This window comes from Camelus bactrianus, chromosome 25 (genome assembly GCF_048773025.1).
Source record: "Camelus bactrianus isolate YW-2024 breed Bactrian camel chromosome 25, ASM4877302v1, whole genome shotgun sequence".
NCBI classification, from domain to species: domain Eukaryota; kingdom Metazoa; phylum Chordata; class Mammalia; order Artiodactyla; family Camelidae; genus Camelus; species Camelus bactrianus.
Window position 1 is genome coordinate 36,396,935 of NC_133563.1, and position 19,424 is coordinate 36,416,358.

The following is a 19,424-nucleotide window of genomic DNA, read 5'->3' on the forward strand; positions in this document are numbered from 1 at the left end:
CGGGCCACAGGAGCCCTTCTGCCCTTTCCCGCTTACTTGAGTTTTCTGTTCATACACAAGCACCTGGGGGTGGAGGGCAGCAAGCCCACAGCCCGCGGCGTCAGAGAGCAGTGTGGCTCGGGGCCGCCAGCAGGCGAAGGATGTGTGACGAGGTCCAAAGAAGGCGCAAGAGGACGCAGGCCAAGGGAAGCACCTGGCCCCCACCCTGGTGAGATGTGAAGTCCTGGGTGGCCCGGAGTACGAATCACATGATCTCACTTAGGGACACTCTTGCCACGGTGCTGTGAACGGTGTGAAGCGAGCAGAGGAGACCCAGTGAGATGCTACCAAAGTAATCCAGCAAGAGGTGACAAGATCCGGGCACTGTTGCCCAAGTGCAGAAGCACAAAGTGGCAGGAAGAAGGCAGACTTCAGATTTATTTTTAAAAAAACCAACAAGATGTACTGACAGGTAAGAGCTACCACTGAACTGAAACGGCAGAGACTGGGAGAAACAGGCTGGCACAGGAGGGTCTTGAAGGATACCAGGGCCACCCTGAGCTGACGTGTGAGGCTCACACAGGCAGGATGCAAAGCCAGGAGACCGGAGACAGGACCAGGGCCAGGAGCCAGAGGGGCAGTGAAAGGACCTCGCCCCCTGGCGGCCTGCTCACCTCAGCAGACCAGGGAGGTGGGGAGCAGGGAGCAGCCAAGGCCGAGGTGGCTGCGGAGCGTCCACGAGGGAAACCAGGAGCAGCGGCACACTTTGGTGGTTCACAGCGGTGACAGCCTGGTGGGAGAGGCCTGCGGTCCTGGTGAGGTCAGAGGACCACTGCATCTGGGACACCACCGAGCGTGAGCTGGAGAGCGAGGAGTGGTGGACAGAGCGGAACACAGCTACGGAGGGGCTGCAGTTGCCGGAGACGAAGATGGGGGGGGAGGCTGCGGGAGGGCAGGGGGCGGGCACACGTGCTGGCCTGGGGCCTGTGACTTTTACCGCAAAAGCTGGCTCCACTCCTGCACAGAGAAGGTGTGGTGGGGGGTGAGAATGGACACAGAGACCAGCCAGTCTCCTTGCGGCAGGAAGGAGCGAGCGGGCCCCTGTGGGCACCTGGATGGGTGTGCTGGGGATGGTGGGGAAAGTGGGCAAGTGAACTGACTTGACTTCTGGAAGGAACAAATGAGCAACAGAGGGGCAGGCTCGGTGAGGAAGAAGTCATGTTGACTCTCACATGCCTGTGCTCCCTTGTCTTCCATCTGACCCGTCAAGCAGGATGCTGGACACAGAGCTGGAGCCCAGGGGACAGCAGGGCTGGACTGGAATCGTCATGGCCTCTAGCTGCTGTACTTACGGGCAGGGGACCTGAAGGCTCCCACAAATAAAGCGGACGCAGGAGATGAGTGGGCAAAGCCTGGAAGGTGGGGCAGGAGTTCTGGCAGGTGAACAAAGTGTGGAATTCCAGGCATTTTGAAGATAGTCACAGCTTCAAATCACAGAAACTAAAGTGAAGAGAAGTCAAGTGGGCTCCAGGTTAACAAGGCTTGACTATCAGATGTCACCCAGAAGATGAGCATCAGCCTGGGATGCTGTGTAGAGTCTGGGAAGCGTTTCTGGGGAGGACCACCCAAGCACTGGCCACGAGCCAAGGGACTGGTAAAGGCGGCCCTCCCCACGGCTGGGATGGCATCTCACAGCGGTTGTGATTACGAGCGTCAGCCTCGCACACCTCCACCCGCCCACCTGAGGTTTCCACTTGGACTTCCCAGACTCCTGAAACCTGGCGGCCACCAAGTCTCCCAGCTGCTAAGGAGGAAATCTGTGCGTCAACCTTGACCTCTCTTCCCTGACCTTTCAAACTCACTACACTGCCACGTCCTGGGGGCACTTTCCTAAAGGCCATGTGGTTTTCTCTAAGCCTCCCACTGCACCAGCACCAGACCTGCTTTGACTTCTGATACCTGCTTTGTATTTCCCGTGGATACAAAATTCTGGCATGAGACAGACAACTGAAAAAACAAGGCAATGGAAATACCTGTGATTGTGAGCCTTACACGCAGTTAATCAGTTCTGTATCAAGTGTGCAGAAACGATTCACCTGTGACAGGTAAACCCGTGTGTGTATACAAGCGCACCACTCTGTGGTCCCTGCTGGGCCTCATTTTCTTGCTGACCCCACGGCCCGATGCTTCCAGTTCTGCCTCCTTTCACTGTGGTGCCTGGACCCCCGGCACCACTGACCGCTTCTGAGTCCAGGCTCATGGCAGGCCAACAACTAGCCCTGCGTGACTCCACCCTGACATCCCACAGCCCCCAACCACTCCACCTCTGCTCCTCCTCATTCGAGCCTCCATCAACCGTCGTGGTGACAGTGTGTCCTGACGTGAGAAACATACAGGGCCGTGTGCTGTTCCCACGTGGCAGGGATCGAAGCCACCAGCCCTGTGCTAAATACAGCCAGCCTGTCTTCTTCCCCAAGACACTCGGTGATGGACTGAGCATGTGGGGTCAAGAACTAAACCGTGCACCTGAGCCCTGAACCTGCTGGAAGATTTCTCAGTAACCAGCAAGCACATTTGAAAACAGTAACTATGAGGTGTTAACAGACAGCCAGCCTGGCTGTGGTCTCACTGTACTTGTCTCATCCAGCTGACTCTGGGGGAAGAGTCAGTTTTCTGCAGGCTTCTCTGCCTGGCTCTGCCCACGTGTTACACATCACCAGGCAAAGAGGCAGGAAGTCACAGTGACAAACAGCAGCAAAAACACCAACTCCCCAAGCAGCTGCAGAGGGGAGCAGTATCCACTCAGGGACTGAGCCCCGCCAACGTAGAGGGGCGCCCGGCCGGCGGTGCGTGCCCGAGCTTTCCTGGGCCTGCGCTTCAGTGCGGCCAGAGGAGGACTGCGAGCTCCGGCCTCCAGCGTCTGGCGCTGGGCAAGAACCTGAGAACCCTCATTGTCCGAGAGGAGCCCTAGATTCGTTTCTGCAGGAAGGACGCCTCAGGAAGCACCAGGGCTTTCCTCTTTCTCAGTGAGGACAAAACTCCACAAACTAACTCCCTGGAATCTGATACTAATCCACACACTTCCAGAACGTGGGGGACAAGCACGGTTGTTCTGCACTGCATTCCGTCCCCATTTGCAGGGTTTCAACATGCGCTGTGTGTCTGCCCACACTTAGGAAACACAGCATTATTTAATGAAATGTTACTCAATTTTAAACCAATGCATAAACAGAGAAAACTACTCAAAATGAAGCAGTATTATTAGGATGGATCATCAGAAACTGCTGCTACCCAGTCTTCTGAACTACAAAAATAATTTATTAGTCAACAAACATTTTTCGAGTGCCGCTAGCAACAATGGATGCCTAGGGCTTCCTGGATGAAAAGGTCACAACACAACGCTAAAAACATGAACGACAAGAGTAATAGGCTGAGAAACATTAACTGAGAAATTATCTTATCTACTCACCTATCAAAAACTAAATACAGGTGTGTTAAAAGTGCTTGCAAAGTGTGTTTTCAAAACCTGAGCTAGACTTGACATGCAGCGCTACATTAGTTTCAGGTGTACAACGTGGTCACTCACTATCTATCTATATTGTGAAATGATTACAATAAGTCTCGGTAACATCTACATAGTGACAAGGTTTTTCCTCGTGAAGAGAACTTTTCAGACCTACTCTCTTAGCAACTTTCAAATATGCAATCTGGTAGTCAGCATTATTAACTACGGTCTCCACGCCTTACGTTACATCCCCACGACTTATTTGTAACCGCAAGGTCGCACCTTTTGACCCCTTCACCCACCTCCATCTCCAGCAACCACACTCTGCTGTCTGTATCTATGAACTTTTTTTTGGCCTTTTTATATAAGTGAGGTCATACAGCTTTTGTCTTTCTCTTTGTTTCACTTGGCATAATACCCTCAAGGCCCATCCACACCGTTGCAAATGGCAAGATTTCCTTCTTATGGCTGAACCATCTTTTGGTGTGTGTGCGCGTGCATGCACGCACACGCAGGAAGCGTGCCTCTTTTCCACACTACACACGGGGCCCAGCACAGGCAGGAACCTGCGCTGACCCAGGTGCCCTCCTCCTTGGCTCGGGCTCCGGCACAAGCGGACGCAGGAGCGGACTGCTGACCGCCGCCGAGCCCGGCGCCGCCGCACTGACAATGGAAGCGGCAGTGACGAGTAAGCCCAGTGTTCCCGACGTGCCCTTGGAAAGCACCTGGTTACCTGGGAATTGTGCAGACACTTTAAACCCTGATAACTACTGACCGTGTAACATTTCTAGCTGTGAAATTAGATTTCCACTGTGAATTTAATTCATATGAACTGAAGAGCTGCAAAGACAGTGCAGAGCTCCTGGGTCCCCCTACGCAGTGCCCCCCATCAACACCTCACATGACACCAGCACATTCATTAAAGCCAACAAACCAACACGGGTACAATGAGCACTCGCCGACAACAGACCAGACTCAGATCCCCGAGTTCGCCCGGACGGCCTCTCACTGCCCTGGGCCCGCTGGCGTTTACTCATGTCTCCTCATCGCCCAGCTCTGGCAGCTTCTGACACTTCTGATGAGTAAGGACCAGACTTTCACAGACTATTCCTCAGGTTCGCTTTGATGTGTTAGTTTTACTGGTACAGTGTTTTTTAAAATGTGTCTCTGGTATTACTGAGATCAAAGAGACAGAAATCTTAAATATCTTGTAAACTGTTCTTAGTAGTCGGGCATGTACACCCCTGATCCCTTCCTGCCTTCAGACAATTATAGCTTAAATTCCGTCTAATATAATGACGCAAATTTTCAATCCTTCAGTGTGAGCGTTAACTACAAACAACCTTCTAGAAATCTAGATATAAAGGAAAAAGGCACGTAAAACAAAATGGCTTTGGAGAAACAAATCTTATAGACGTTCCCTAGGGCTGGTGGAGGAAACGAGGAGCTGATGTGAGTTTCTCACTAGCAGAAGGTTCACAGGCCAGTTTTGAAGGAGGGACTATCTGAACGCGAGCTAATTTGTTCTGCAGCTGTTACACACCACGTGTACGCCAGTATGTGTGTACACTGGTATCACGCCTGTGAGAGTCTGATGCCAACCAGTGCAGTGTTGAAAGAATTTACAAAGACGATGAAAAAATCCTGGCACAAGGATATGAACTACTGATTAAGCTGTTTAAGAAGCCAAACATACATTATTTGATTTACAAAGTTACACCAATTTCCTTTTTATTAAAAGTGTCTAAGAAATAAAAAAACTAGATGAATCTGTATCTAAGAAACTGCAGCTAAAAATTAATTCTCTTCTCTCCTACTTGCATCAGAATTGGCAGCAATTGAACTTCTCAGAAAACACTGCTTTTTGCTTGGTTCTCCAAGGTCAGCTCCTTGCCCTCCACTCTGGGGGCAGCACTGCGTCCAGGGCTGATCACCACACATGACCACTGCACATCTCGTATAGCGTAATCATCTCCAACTCTTCCTGATTCATTTTGCTTTCAATCTGTCCTCCATGCTGCTGTCGGATTCATAGTCTAAAGTCCAAAACTAGAGACCCCGGGAGCCCCTCTGTGCTCCCATCTGAGTGCTGCAGTTCGCACCAGTGACCTGACTGCCAGGTGGGCTCAAGGCAGTAGCAAAAGCACACTGGGGTTGGCCACAGGGTCAGGACAGGCCCTGCGGGACAGCCCGGAGCGGGTGGTGCTGCGCAGGCATGGGGACAGTTCCGGGAGCAGCGGCCGCAGCAGAGGCTGCCCAGGAACCACGCCCGCGACCCTGTGGAAGGGCATCATCGTCCCACCCTCACGCTCCGTCCACATGGGACCCTCCACCCAGAAAGTGTCTCCTCTACTTCTGGTCTTCTTTCAAGTTGCTCTTGTAGTTATTCTTCATTTCTTTTGTTTAAGTAAGATTTATCAGCTGTTATTGTGTGGCCGGCATTATGCCAAGTAAGGGGCTGAGAGCAGAGATGTGGCCGGTGTTGTATGTGTCCTCAGGGATCTTAAACCACAGTGGAAGCCGGCAGACAAAATGCAAATGAGTAAATATCTATGGGATTAAAGCCTAAGAAGGTAAAATGAAAAGTTAAGATACTGATCAGGACCCTAAGGTAGAGAAGACCATTCCTTTATTTTCCCTTGGGGAGGTAAGGAGTCTGCACAGGAAACAACTCAGAAGCTGAGCTTCACACAAGCGGTCACGGGGGGCCAGGACCGGGGAACCAGATCGGCTGAACCTCCCTGGGCGCTCTCCCACCTGGCTGCCCTCCCCTGTGTCACCTGTGACCTGTACCAAGGGTGCCCTGTTTGGAGTGTGAGGATCCTTTTTAAATGCAGAATAATTTCCTGGACTCCCAATGACAGGAGTCATGCCTCCCATGATAACTGCTTCTCCACGAATAGTTTTGAGGGGACTTTGCAGTAATTCTGAGGCCACTCTGATGGGACCCACATCGGAGCACTGCTGACTACCAGCGTAACAGTCGTTTCCATGTACTTTCCTGCTTTTTAACTGGACACCGGGTAGTGCCCTTCTCTGTCCAATGACAGCAAATTCCCCAAAGACTGGTGTCTTGTACATGGTGGCATGCTTCCTGCCCCCCGGGCTTTGTCGGCCCCACTAGGGACTCACTCTCCAGGTAAAGGTGAGGCCCATGTGATTCCAGGTGAGGAAGTCAGAGCTCTCACCAAGGCGGTCCGGCTTCAGAGCTAGTTTTCAGAACCACTGTGCTTCTCTCATCCTTCTTATCCTGCTTGGGCCTCAGGGGATGGGATGGTCTTCCACACAGCTGGCTGGTGCAGAACACGGCGTTTGTGATAACAAGTTAGCAGAGTAACAGCCACTGTTTACAGACTGCACTGCGACAGGTGCTTATGGTGGTAATACATACACACTGATCTGTCAAACATCCTCACCAACCCTACAAAATACTGTTTTTATTTTGATCCAAGACCATGAGCCCAGGAAGTGGCAGAGCTCATCTGAGCAGGACTCTATCCCGACCCAAAGTCTGTGTCCTCACACCACACTTGACCGTGTGCTGGGTGGGCTGGGGAGCCCCAGCTCACAGTCCCCAGTGCCCTCGCCCTGCAGCAGGGACCTCAGGGACAGGTCAGAACCCAGCAAGGAGAAGTGTCCGCTGGTTGAAACAAGAGAAGACAGACATTCAGAACACAATTCTGCGTGTGCGTGCGTGCCTGTGCACACAATCCTGCTGCCACAGTGACACTCTCCCATTCTGCTTCATTACCTCCCTGTGTCAGAATTTGAGACTATGAAGAGCAAGGTGACGAGGAACACTGTGAATACAACTTTCTTAGTTTCACACTGAGCTGAGCATCACACACAATCCAGGATGAAACCATGGTTTTCTGGGAGAAAGCTGTGCCTACAAAAACCTACTTACCATTCATATGACTAGAATAACTGTCAGCTTTTTACAGTGACATTTACACGTAAGAGAGAAAAAGCACATACCACGGGGGAGGTATCTGCCTAACACAGTCATCTGATTATGATAAAGCAGACAAATTACCTTGACAGAATCCAGTAAACTCCTAGGAAAAAATCGCTTCAAACCAACATCTTTTCTGAAATACAAAAAGAAGTGTATTAACAAATAGCACCACCAAATCAACGAATATAATGACATTGTTGCAGGAATGTAAAAGCAGCTTACATAACTTATCCTTCTACATATTACCCTGCAAGGAAGGAAGTGTAATGAAGCCCCGACTCACCAGCAGAGTCACAGAACAGGTGTGACAGGTCATCTTCTAGATGAGTGCAGAAAACATCGATACAGGTTGGTTTGGGTAGAAGGTCTTTTTTTTAACCCTTACTATTACAAACCCTTCTAAAATATTGCCTCTTTGCAAATTACGTGTAAGTAAACAATTTTTTTTCAAACTTTGCCTGAATGTTAGTCTTATAAACCTCAATTCCAACTGGGTAGTAGTGTGTTAGCAGGGAAAGTAGGCTCTGGCCTGATTAAGAAAAAATCCGGGATAGACTATGGAAGTTTAAATACTTCAGATTAACCCTAAAAGTTGACTGTTTTTAAAAACAAGCTTTTTTGATTAATATTAATCAATGTTTATATCTCAGTTTCACACAGGAAACAAAACAAAAAGAGAAATTAAGTGATTTGCCTCAAGTCAAAAAGCTGGAAATCCCAGTAATTTTCTTCAGTTCAGGCTACGCGGCCAGTCACCACTAACAAGAGCCTCGGAGCAGAAAGCACAGCTCACGCCTGCTTCCTCCTCCCTGGCTGCTGGCTGAGCCAGGCCCTTCGGCCACCAGACGGCGGTTGTGCGCAATGCAGACGTTAGAGATGACATCAAAGCCCCCAGGGGGGAAAGTGACGTGCGGGTATCTTTTCAGGATTATATAAAAGTGAACTAAATGTACAAAGTCAAACAATAATAAAGCAGGGATGTAAGTTAGCGGGTATTATAAACAAAACCACAGACAAACGTCAGCGTTTACGTGGTTACATGATCCGACCTCCAACCACTTTAACCCCGTCCTACAACCTGACTGCCAGTCAGTACTCAAGCCAACTGACTCCTCGCTACGTACTGGTCTCGCTTCCCATTCCTTTTATTTGATTCTTACTAAGTTCACTGCATGTGTGTGAAGTTCTTCCTCAACCCCTGTGACAGGCTGCTTCCTGGTTTTACCTCAGCAAGGTCATCCACCGGCATCCTCGCCGCCCGCCCGCGCTCCCCGCGCCCACCACCGCCTCTCGGGAGCGCGCTCGGGTCCCACCCAGCCTGTGGCCTCTCCAGGCCCCGTGGATTCGGGCCCACAAACCTGGAACACAGCAGGCTTTGGAGGCCTGAGGTTGGAATAGCTTTATTTACGTGTATTGAGCTGATTACAAGTGAATTCTTCTGTCAAGGATAAATGTGTTTCTCCTTCAACACTACTTCTGAGAAGATTCAGAGCTTGTCAGCTGGCTTTCACCAACACATGTAGACATAATTCCTCACAGATTTAAAGCCCAGGCAAAAAAGCAACAAAAATCAACTTTAAACTATAACTAAAATGCATGTTTTCATGTAATAACCCTATGTTATCCTCGCCCCAAAACTCAGAATTGTGTAACTTTAAGAATACCACTGAGGTATTTTAACCTCTAAAATGATGCCTTTAAGTCTCTTAAAAACTGATAAATGTTACGATTCTCTAATTGCAATAGAAACTGCTGTTTGCTTTTTAATGGCACCCTGTCCTCCATCCTGAGCAGTGAGAAGCTAGCTGTCTCTGGGCAGCTACACCAGGCGGAGCCACCTTCCTCTCCTGGAGCGAGGTGTTTCGGCACATACGTGTCCTTGAAGGGGGCTGGGAGAGAGAAAGTCCCCTCTTCTCCTTGGGACAAGGGAGGCCCACCAGCCGCCCCAGGCTACCAGGCGCTGCACTCTGGGTGACAGGCAGCCAGATTCAAGGGGCTGGCCCTCAGTGAGGGTCACTGACTGTCCAGCACTCGTTCTTATGAAAGAGAAACTGCCTTCTATCTTAGTCAAGCCTCTGTCAGTCAATTCATGCCGCACTGTCAGCATCCCCTTCACTGACATATTATCACTGGTCGCTACAGAAATCACTGGATTACTACTCATAAGAAAGACAATTTTAAAAAATAAAAATAATGCACAATTAGAATTAACCTCAGCTAATTTTAAATCATGAATGTATTCTTTCAAGAAATATCGATGGAATACATAATAAATGTCAGACACTTTGCTAAGTGCTAGAAATACCAGGAGGTCCCTACATAATGCAGTTTATTATGTAGAGAAGAGACAGTTACACAAACAACTACAGCAAAATACATTAAATGCAAAGATGATTAAAAACAAGTTTCTAAAAAACGCAAACCACTTAATAAGGAAATGAGGAGAACTGAAAAGTTACCATGGCTCATTTAAAATAATTTCACAATATAATTCTGTAGTTTGGAGAAGAATCATTGGTACATAAGTCTTCCTTCTCCAATATCACATTAGGAACCATAAATTTAACACTATTATTATGAGCTTATTTTGGATTAATCTGTCATTGTCAACAATGCTGTTTTTAAGCTTTACAACAAAACACTTTTCTTAAAACATCCCATCTGATCCCGCCTCTGGTATATAGGAGATGTAAATAAAAGAGCCCTCGGCGTGCACTCTGGGGTGAGCCCTCAGGAGGCCAAGTTCCGGGGATGGGGCCGGGGATGCACTGCCCTGTACCTCCCTCTGCCTACAGAAAAGGTACTCTGGTTCTACCAAGGTTTGAAAGACACAGGGGGGAAAAAAGACTGATTAACTTTAGTTGGTCTGAGAACAAAACAAAACAAAACAAAACAACAAAAATTTTCAGACAGTGCTTTTCTCACTTCAGAGGTTAGGCCTGATTATTTTCTGTATAATTAAAAAACAGTTAATTTGAAATGTGGTAAAGTTGAAGGGGTTTTCTTCATTAGGCTATAAATGACCGAGACTGTCCATAAATTTTCTGGCAAAAATATATGGACTATTTCACAGGTTTTCTCCTTATTGGCAAGGAAAAAGAGAACCCAAAAATAAACTAGTAAGGAACAAGTAATATTCTGCATTCATGTACCATCTTTTCCATAGTGAGAAAATACTGACACATCTAAGTGGCTCCAGGTTGCTGGTGAAAACCAGTAGGAAAGGGAAGTGCTGGGCCTCTGGGAGCCAGGGGCTGCTGGGCCCCCGGGCAGGACAGCCACAGTGTGCCTGGGGCGCCAGGTCCAGCGTCCTGGCTCAGCCTCTCAACAGCTGAGCTGGAAGACAGAACCCAGGGAGCAGTACTGAGAAAATATCATGACTAAACTAGAATTGTTAACGCAGTAAAGCTACCTTCCAAGAACAAGAAGAAATAAAATCACAAGATGACAAAAGCAGAATTTTACAACCAAAGACACTTCTGAAAGAATTTCTAAATGACACACTTTAAGAAAAAGGGAACTGCTATCAGAAGACAGGCTGAGCTACAATAAAGAACGTTTAGTACAAAACAAGCAGGTCTGCAGGACCCTCCTCCCACACACCCAAAGTGCTGGCGGTGAGAGGGCTGGGAGTCCCGGCCACTCTGGCCCTGGACTGAGCTCAGACCTTAGGGAGCCTGAGTTGTGCCATCCACTCCGTGGCTCTCATCAGAAGCCCCCACTGCCCCAGACCTCTGTTCGGCACTTCCAGGCCCCCAGGCTCTGATTCCATCTGGGGGCTTCAGTAAGTCAGAAGACAGCAAATTGAGACAGCCCAGCACCCCAAAGTCACTGTCAGAAACAGAACACAAAACAGCTGGCATGGGAAGCGTGAAGAAATATATGGCACAATCACATATGTGAGCAACAGAGGTACCAGGAACGAAGAGCAGATTCCATCACAAGACAAGGAGGCTGGAAGTGAAACATAAATGGTGACGTGAAAAACCAAATGGACAAGATATGACAGGAGATGTTACTTAAAAGAGACTTAAGGATTTAGAAAACAACAGGAAAGAAATCACACACGCTGCCACAGAGAAAAAGAGATGGAAAATATGAAAGATGTTATGATGTTATAAAGACTGATAAAGATATCTAGTTGACAAGGAGATACTGGCATATATTTTCCAGATGAAAAACATGAATGCACAGTCAGGAAGTACACCTTGCTCCAAGCTGGATTTACAAGGTGAAATCCAAGCCTAAGACACAGAGAAACTAGGAAAAGACCAAAAATAAGGCAATTCTTCAACTTTCTGTATGTCTGAAATTTCTCCACAATAAATGACTGGAGGGAAATGATCTTATACGAGTGCACAAAGAAAAATTCAACAAAAGCCAAAGAAGTCTTATCACAAACACTGCTCATAATGCAATTAAGCTAAAAGTTAAGACTATCTTTCTAAAAATATCCACACATTTGGAAAGGTAAAAACAGAAATAAATCCACAGAAGTTTTAGAACAAACATCAGGTCTCAAACTCAAAACCAAAATGAAAGTAACTGAAAGATTTTACTATATTAAAAAAGAAAAACTTCTGACGAAAAGCTATAAGCATAGTTGAAAGACAAACTGGGAAAAAATATACGGAACTAATATTGCAAACCATGGGCTAATATGACAAACGTCTCTTAAGAAGAAACATAAGCATAATGGAAAAACTGATGAAAAGTACAATCAATAAAAGAAATACAAAATTGCCCCCCAAATGATGTGTTTAGTACCAACAATAATCAAATGAATGTAAACAAAGTAAGTTATTATTTGCTGCTAATCAAACAGGCAAAACAAACAACAAAATGGTGACATTGTCTTATATTGTTATTAACTGAATGTCTGCCATCAGGCGACTGGTTAAATGCTATTTTATATAGCAATCTGGTGGAATAATACACTAGTATGTGTTAACATGGAGTCACATGGAAACCTCTTCAGCGCGATGCTAAATAAAAAAGAGGACAGTGTTATCAGTCTTTTATCAAACTAGGTAGTGCGCTGTGTGCACACATGTGTTTCAAAGAGGGTTACATGGATATTTATTAAGACTGTGAAGGTGGTTAATGCTAACTCGTGGATCTGAGGATTTTCCCCTCCATTTGACAGTGTAGTTTCAATTTTCTCCAGCTGGAATGTGTTATTATCTCTGTAAACAAATAAATTAAAAATATTTTATAAGGGCTTAAAATTAAGTTAAGAGATGAACTCTTTTCTGTTGACATTCTTTTCTATGATTTTTCTTCTTTTTTTTGCTTTGTTTTTTATTGGGGGGGTAATCAGATTTTTTTTATTATTTTATTTTTTAATGCAGGGATTGTACCCAGGGATTGTACCGAGGACCTCATGAATGCTAAGCTCTACCACTGAGCTATACCTTCCTCCCCCCTCATTTTTCTTCTTGATAATATTCTCAGAAAGACTGCACAGTTGGTTTACTGCTGACTGGCCGTCACTGCGTCATCGGGGTGAAGCTCTCGACAACTAAGGATGGCGTTCACTCGGCGGCGGGCACTGCACGGAGCTCCGCCGTGCGTCACCTCTCTCCACGCCTTGTATCAACCCTGTCCGCAGGGAGGTATCACCACCGTCCCTATTTCACAGATTTGGAAACAGATATCAAGAGCTTTACTGATCCCAGGACAGAACTGGAAGAGTGAGCCAAAGGTGGGACATTCTGCTTGAGCCCCCACTTCTCCCACAGGGACAGGCGGTGACTTCACTCGGTTTATGTGACTGCGCTGAATCACCACAATGGGCGACAGCGTGGGGATCGGAGAGGAGGCACAGCAAATCCCGGAACTGTATGTCTCTGGTGCTGGCCCTCCTTTCCCTGAACTACCATGTTTCCTTAAATATCTTACACGTATAGTAACTAATACAAAACAGCCATTGCTCAGATGCCCCACCTGCCCCGGGAGCCCCTTCAGTGGGCTCTGGCGATGCTCTGACAGGGCCCCACTGTTTGGCTGTTTGAGCACTTCTGGCTCCAGACTCTTCTATTTTCACCCCACTCCCTAGGATCAGGAGCCCTGCTTTCTTTCACTGAAGAATGACATTAGAAACTAAGACCCAGGTACTGGGTGCCATCAGAAATGTTTTATGTTGCTGTTTTATTAGTGATTTTATAACAGAAAATAAATCAACATTTCTCTTTTCATTTTCATTTAAAACACATGCATGTTCCCTCAGAACTGAAAATCAACACGCCCCTATCAACTTATCCTTTTTCCCTTCAAACACGAAACCCTCTCTGTGACTGACATCCATCCCTCCTGGCCCAGGACAGAAAACTGAGAGTCCCTGGACGCGTCCTGGGCCTTCTTTACAGGCTGAACCAGCCAGCCAGGCAGGCAGACGCCACCCCAGGGACCTCGGCCCCCTGCCCCCGCCACAGCGTCTGTGCAAGGGCCGTCACAGTGCGCAGCGTGGAAGGTGCCCACCATGTAGCTGTGGTTGTGTTTACGGACACATCCGTCACGTAGGCTGTGCCTCTTAACAGAGGCGAGAACAAAACACGGAACTGGCTGACGCTGGATGAAGCATTTTAGAGATGAACTGGGGTATCTTAGCCCACAGAATTATTTAAGTAGAACTTCCCCTGCCCTTCAGTTGATGGCACAGGAGTACTGATACCAGTCATAAATGAAAGTCAAGAAGCATTTTATGAAAGAAATGGACACTGAGTGTGTACATGGCACGGAGGAGGCTCACAGAATCGCACGGGTAACCGTCATGCTGCTGGTCGGACACGCTTCGTAACCAATTCCCCAAAATATTTATTTTTGCTTCTACTTTTAAGTGACCATACCTCCCCTGTAAAACCTTGCTTTCAAAATGGTGAGAGATTACACTTTCACAGTGTGACGGGTGTTGGGCTGACCCAGAAAGCCTAAATAAAATCCAAAGCCAGGTCAAGTCTCTACTACAGCAGAGCACTTATGGGCAAACTTTGACTTCACTATAGCAACATCTTCCAAATGGTACAAGAATTTCAGCAATAATAAAGTACATGTCCAGAAAGTAAGTGTTGGCAAAAGCTGCACCACTGCTAATGAAACTAAAACCGGAAATAACAAACATTAACTGTCTTTTCCTGAATTAGCCTTCAACAGACAAAACGTGCAGAACTTTTAGCCTTCCAACATAGAAGCCCCACTCTGCCTTACATGCATTTAAAACAATCCAACAGCCTAACATACACATTAATTTCACTACTGGAAAAATGTTCAGTTATTCTAAATTTTCTGATACATAAGCAACAAATAACTGTATCTCCACTTCTTTTTAGGCAAGGGGAAAAAAAAACCTTAACAAACTTATAAAGAGAATATAAATAATAATAATTCTACAGTTCAATATAAACTAGGAGTGAAACTCCATCCCAATATAAATCTACAGACAGAAAAGTTTATTAAATACGTGCTAACATGCCAAAGACACTATTAGCCTTAAGATATTTATCAACAAATTTAAATGTTAGCTAACACTATTAATGTCATCAAGAATGCTTAATAAAACTTTCCCTCTTCCAGATATAAAAGTTTTAGAAACAGCAGTGTTTCAGATTTAACATTACATTTTAAGTAAATATAAACTAGTGCAAACGACAGTCTGCAGAACAACTCAGTTCTGAGACCTTGCGGGCAGAGCCCGGACACGGAGTACTTACTCTAATACTTCATAGTTAGACTTCTTCTCCAGGGCGTTACCCCGCATCTCCCAGTACGATCGCCTAAAATCAGGGAAGAGATAAACTTATGTACGTTTATCAGGGGTGCCCACGGTGTTAAATGGTTAAAACTGTGAAGGGGGTGGTATGTAACTGTCCCGCAGCTCAGCCGCAAACATTCTGATGAACTACGAATAAAGAATGGATCTGACTCAGAGCACTGTCCCTACACCCTAACGCAGCACAAAGCCATTAACGCAGACCTCACGTCTACTGAACGATCTCATTTTCCCTTGCGATTTGGAGCAGGTCTGGCTCTTTGCAAAATAAGAAACAAGCTTCCAATTGTAAAAGAGATTAGCTGCACGCACTACTTGGACTTGGCCTTTTCTCCAGAGACAGCACGCGCCAGGAGAGCAGCAGCAGGGACCCCAGGCCGCTGCTGTGGCCAGGTGTGCACCCCGCCCGCTCCCGGGAAGGCTCACTGTCTGTCACTAAGGAAACCGCGTGGGACCTGTAGCAGCAGAATCAGAGAGGGCCAGTCCAGCTAACAGGCGCCAGGCTCTGGAGAGAAGTGCTGCCTACCTCTCTGAGTGGTCACAGGCTGGATTTTACCTTCTTATTCCAAGTGACACATGCAAGTAGCTGCAGGTCTTACTGGAACCAAGTCCTTGCTCTACAAAACCTGCCACAAGTGGGCGGGATTCTCTGCATGCACACAGTTCTCTCACAAAAGGAAGAGGTCTGGCTTGCGCTGCTTTGGAACACACAGATATTACAAATCATCTGAACTAATCTTACAGGAGAACGTTCAATCAGCAAGATTTTGTTTCAAACCTGTCTGTAATAATATGAATACTAATTCTGCTTTTTAAATTTGTTTGAGTTTTTCTTTGGCCTACTTAAAATGGAAGGTACTAGATTTAGATGCAAAATTTAAAAGGGCCCAAAAAGGATCACTTAATTTGTTTTTCTGTTTTCTATTCAAGTAGGGGAGGAGGCTGGGAGGGGCAGCTGGAGGGGTGACTACTTTGTCAAGTTTTTCCTTTAGAGTCCAAAACTCAGTAACACTGAACACGGGAGGCAAGGACAGGGATAACTGTAATATGGGAGAGGCCAGAGTGGGAAGAGGGAAAAAGTGACCTGGGGCCCGGGAGGCACAAAAGCCATTCAGCTGGGAGCTGACACTCTGGCTCCTCCTGCAGGTCACGTATTACAGTACTGTGTGTAGTAAGGAAAGACGGTCCAAGCGTGCTTTCCAAGCTACACCTGGAAAGGACAGGAACACGAGGAGACCAGTGAGAGATGGCCTTTGTTACTGGGATATACAACTAAGGTTGAAGACAAATTTTAAAGAAGAATTAAGAGTTGTGATGTTGGGGTCTTTACAGGAACTGTTATTTAATAGCCTTATGCAACATGAAAAGCAGTAATCTCTAGGGAAAATTGCCACTAGGTACACCAAACTTTAGCTAATTTAGCCAAGTCATCTTAAACTAGTAGCCCAGGGTAAATTTTAATTTAAATTATACCTGACAAAGATAAAATATTCTTTTATTCGAAGTTTAAAATGGTGGCACAGAAGATAATACATGACAAGTGGTGGCAAATGTTATCAGAAATAAGAAACAAGCTCTCAGGTTTCCATGCCCCATAAGGCTGCACGGCCAGCCCCAGGCAAGCGCGGCCGTTCGCGCTCAAGTGTCCATCGCTGTGCAGCGTGAGCACGCGGCACCCACCCAGCTGGTGGCCAGCACGTGGGCCTCACGGATGCTGAACACTCCGTTCTCCTCAGCAGGCTCTACTGGGGCGCTGGCCCTAGACCTGCTTACATATTTGTGCTTTGATAAGCCCTTCCATTCTACATGCAATGAAATATCATTTTAAAAGATTCTAAAATTAGAATTCAGAATATTCTCAAATTTTTACTCGTTTTACTCAATACCTTATGGATAAGCTTTACAAGGAAGAGAAAATACCTAGGTAATTTCCAAAACTAATGGAAAATACTGATGAATAAAGACCTCAATGTCTAGTTACCCCCTTACCGTATTTCTAGACAGCCCAACTTCAAAGCAATATCTTGGTCCACTTGATCAGCGATCTCTAACATATAGTCACTTTTCACCTATGATAAAAAGGAATGGGAAAAATAATGTCATTTAAAGGAATATGTTTTAGACTTACTCATTCAGTAAAGGTTTACTGGGTGCCATTATACACACTGTGCCAATAATTACACTAGATATAAAAATGAGTAACAGCAAAGAGGAGTTAAAGTGTAGAAGTCCTCCAGCAGGAAACACACTCTCGGAGCACCTCAGCATTGTCTGACCACAGCGCTGGCTGCCTCATCCCCTCCCCACGCTGTCAGAGTGAAGACAAATCTCCACTTCCATGCAAATTTGCAGTGGATGTATTTCCTGAATTCAAACTACAGTCCCAGCAGCAATTTTCAGACCTTAACGCAAAGGAAACTGACATTATTCTAAAATCCTGCACCTGGCGTGCTCCCAGCTGACCACTGACGGGGAATGTCAATCCGCAAAGTCACAAGGCGCTTCAGGCCTGATGGAAAGAGAAGGGTCTGAAAGGATTCTAGAAATGTCTTCCAAGCAACCACCCTGCTCAACTAATATAACCGGAGAACCAACATCAGGACCTGATAGTCCTTATCGAGTGAAGACATTTTCAAAGATGAAATATGTGAAGTTGCCTCTCAGGTCAGCACAAAGAGCTCAAGCTGTGCCATGGACTTGGATGACAGGGAGCACCAAGTCTAGACCTTGGTCACGTGAAATGATGCCCCTGCCCCCAGAGAACCTCTGGTCTTCTCATCAGCGGGCCTGTGTCACACAGCCACACTCAGTTATTCCATTATGAACTTCACCAACACGAAACTCTGTGGAAATGTGTCTTGTCTCTTGTTATGTAAGTACTTCACAACATCCTCCATTCTGCCTCTTGGTCCTCAATCCTAAAATACCCACTCTCTGGCCCTTCACAGAAAAAGCACTTTACTAGGAAAAAAATTCTGAAGATCCTGTTCTTCAGCCATTACCTCCTAGCCAGTCAGTTCACTTGCTCAAAAGATAGCTACTCCCAGTTAAGCACTCCGTCTGCCTTACACTGGATAGCTCATCATTATAACCTTCCTTTGCAAAGACCACCAACGCCCTAATCTCCCCTTATCCCTTTATCTCCCTTGTCTGGCAGAACCAACAAACACTGAAACCAACCACCCACCTCCTTCTCCACGCTGACTGGCCAGCAATTGGAGAAACGCTGATCTACGCTTTGCTTTACATCTGTGACAACAGATCTCAGATGGTCTTCTGAAACTGCTTGTGAATTCAGCAGTGCTCGCCTAGGAAGCTTTCAGCACACAGATTCATACTTTCTCAACCTGCCACATCTCCTTCTCACAGAGAAAGTAAGTCCTCAGGTGGGAAAACCCTCTCCAAAGTACCAGAGCCTGTACCCTGACGCGCACGCCACGTACTCCTCCTTCTCTGTGACAGAAGCGATGACTCCAGCTCGCAGTGGGCAGCTGCCTGCTTCTGATCTAAACACCACCTCCTCCAAACCGTTGCTATTTTCTGCAGCAGCAGAAAATACCCAGGTGGTCAGTAACACTGACTGACTGAAGGGGGAGCAAATGAATGGATGAATAAAGCTGTCAAATCGGGGTTTGGACACCTCTGTGTGTAAACGTTATTTTCCATATAAAACTTACAAGCAGTATCTAATTTCTATTCCTTATATATAGTAGGCATTTAAGACTGATTCAATGGAACTGAGCTGCTCAATAAATTGAGTAAAAAGCTTTAATTTTACAATCATTTTGTTTACACTTCAATTGGTTCCTTCTCCTATACAGCAAAAAATAAATCCAAATTTTAAAACTAAGTTTTTGCATCATAAGTAGGTTTATTAGTGAACACAAAATGAAGAGATAAATAAAGACTGTATTTGTATGAGTCAGAGAAATACCACAGTTGTTCTGACTGTAACATTCAGTGGGTCTTAGTTTATAATTGGGCGCAGACTTCGAAGCAACCACAGAATATCAATTACACGTTGAGGAAAGTGCACCATTACAAAGCTGTCTGAAGATTAATTACTATAATTTTAAAACACTATTCAAAGGTGGCAAAGTGTACTCACATGCTTCATTCATTTATCAAAACCAAATTCGTATTAGTTGCAAAAATGGAAAAAAGGAAACATTAAATTTAACAATCTTTATGGAAAACCGCCTTATTTATGAACC

General features: G+C 46.2%; 1 protein-coding gene across 20 annotated transcripts in view; it reads right to left on the reverse strand.

Moving 5' to 3' along the window:
- Window positions 1–19,424, reverse strand: part of PTK2 (protein tyrosine kinase 2) — a 202,185-nt gene that overhangs the window by 92,849 nt on the left and 89,912 nt on the right. For all 20 annotated transcript variants that reach the window (XM_074353159.1, XM_074353154.1, XM_074353152.1 and 17 more), the window contains 3 exons: window positions 17,200–17,279; window positions 15,152–15,214; window positions 7,521–7,575 (listed from right to left, as the gene is read on the reverse strand). In XM_074353159.1, the coding sequence (XP_074209260.1) occupies window positions 7,521–7,575; window positions 15,152–15,214; window positions 17,200–17,279 (198 nt within the window). The remainder of the gene's footprint in view (window positions 1–7,520; window positions 7,576–15,151; window positions 15,215–17,199; window positions 17,280–19,424) is intronic.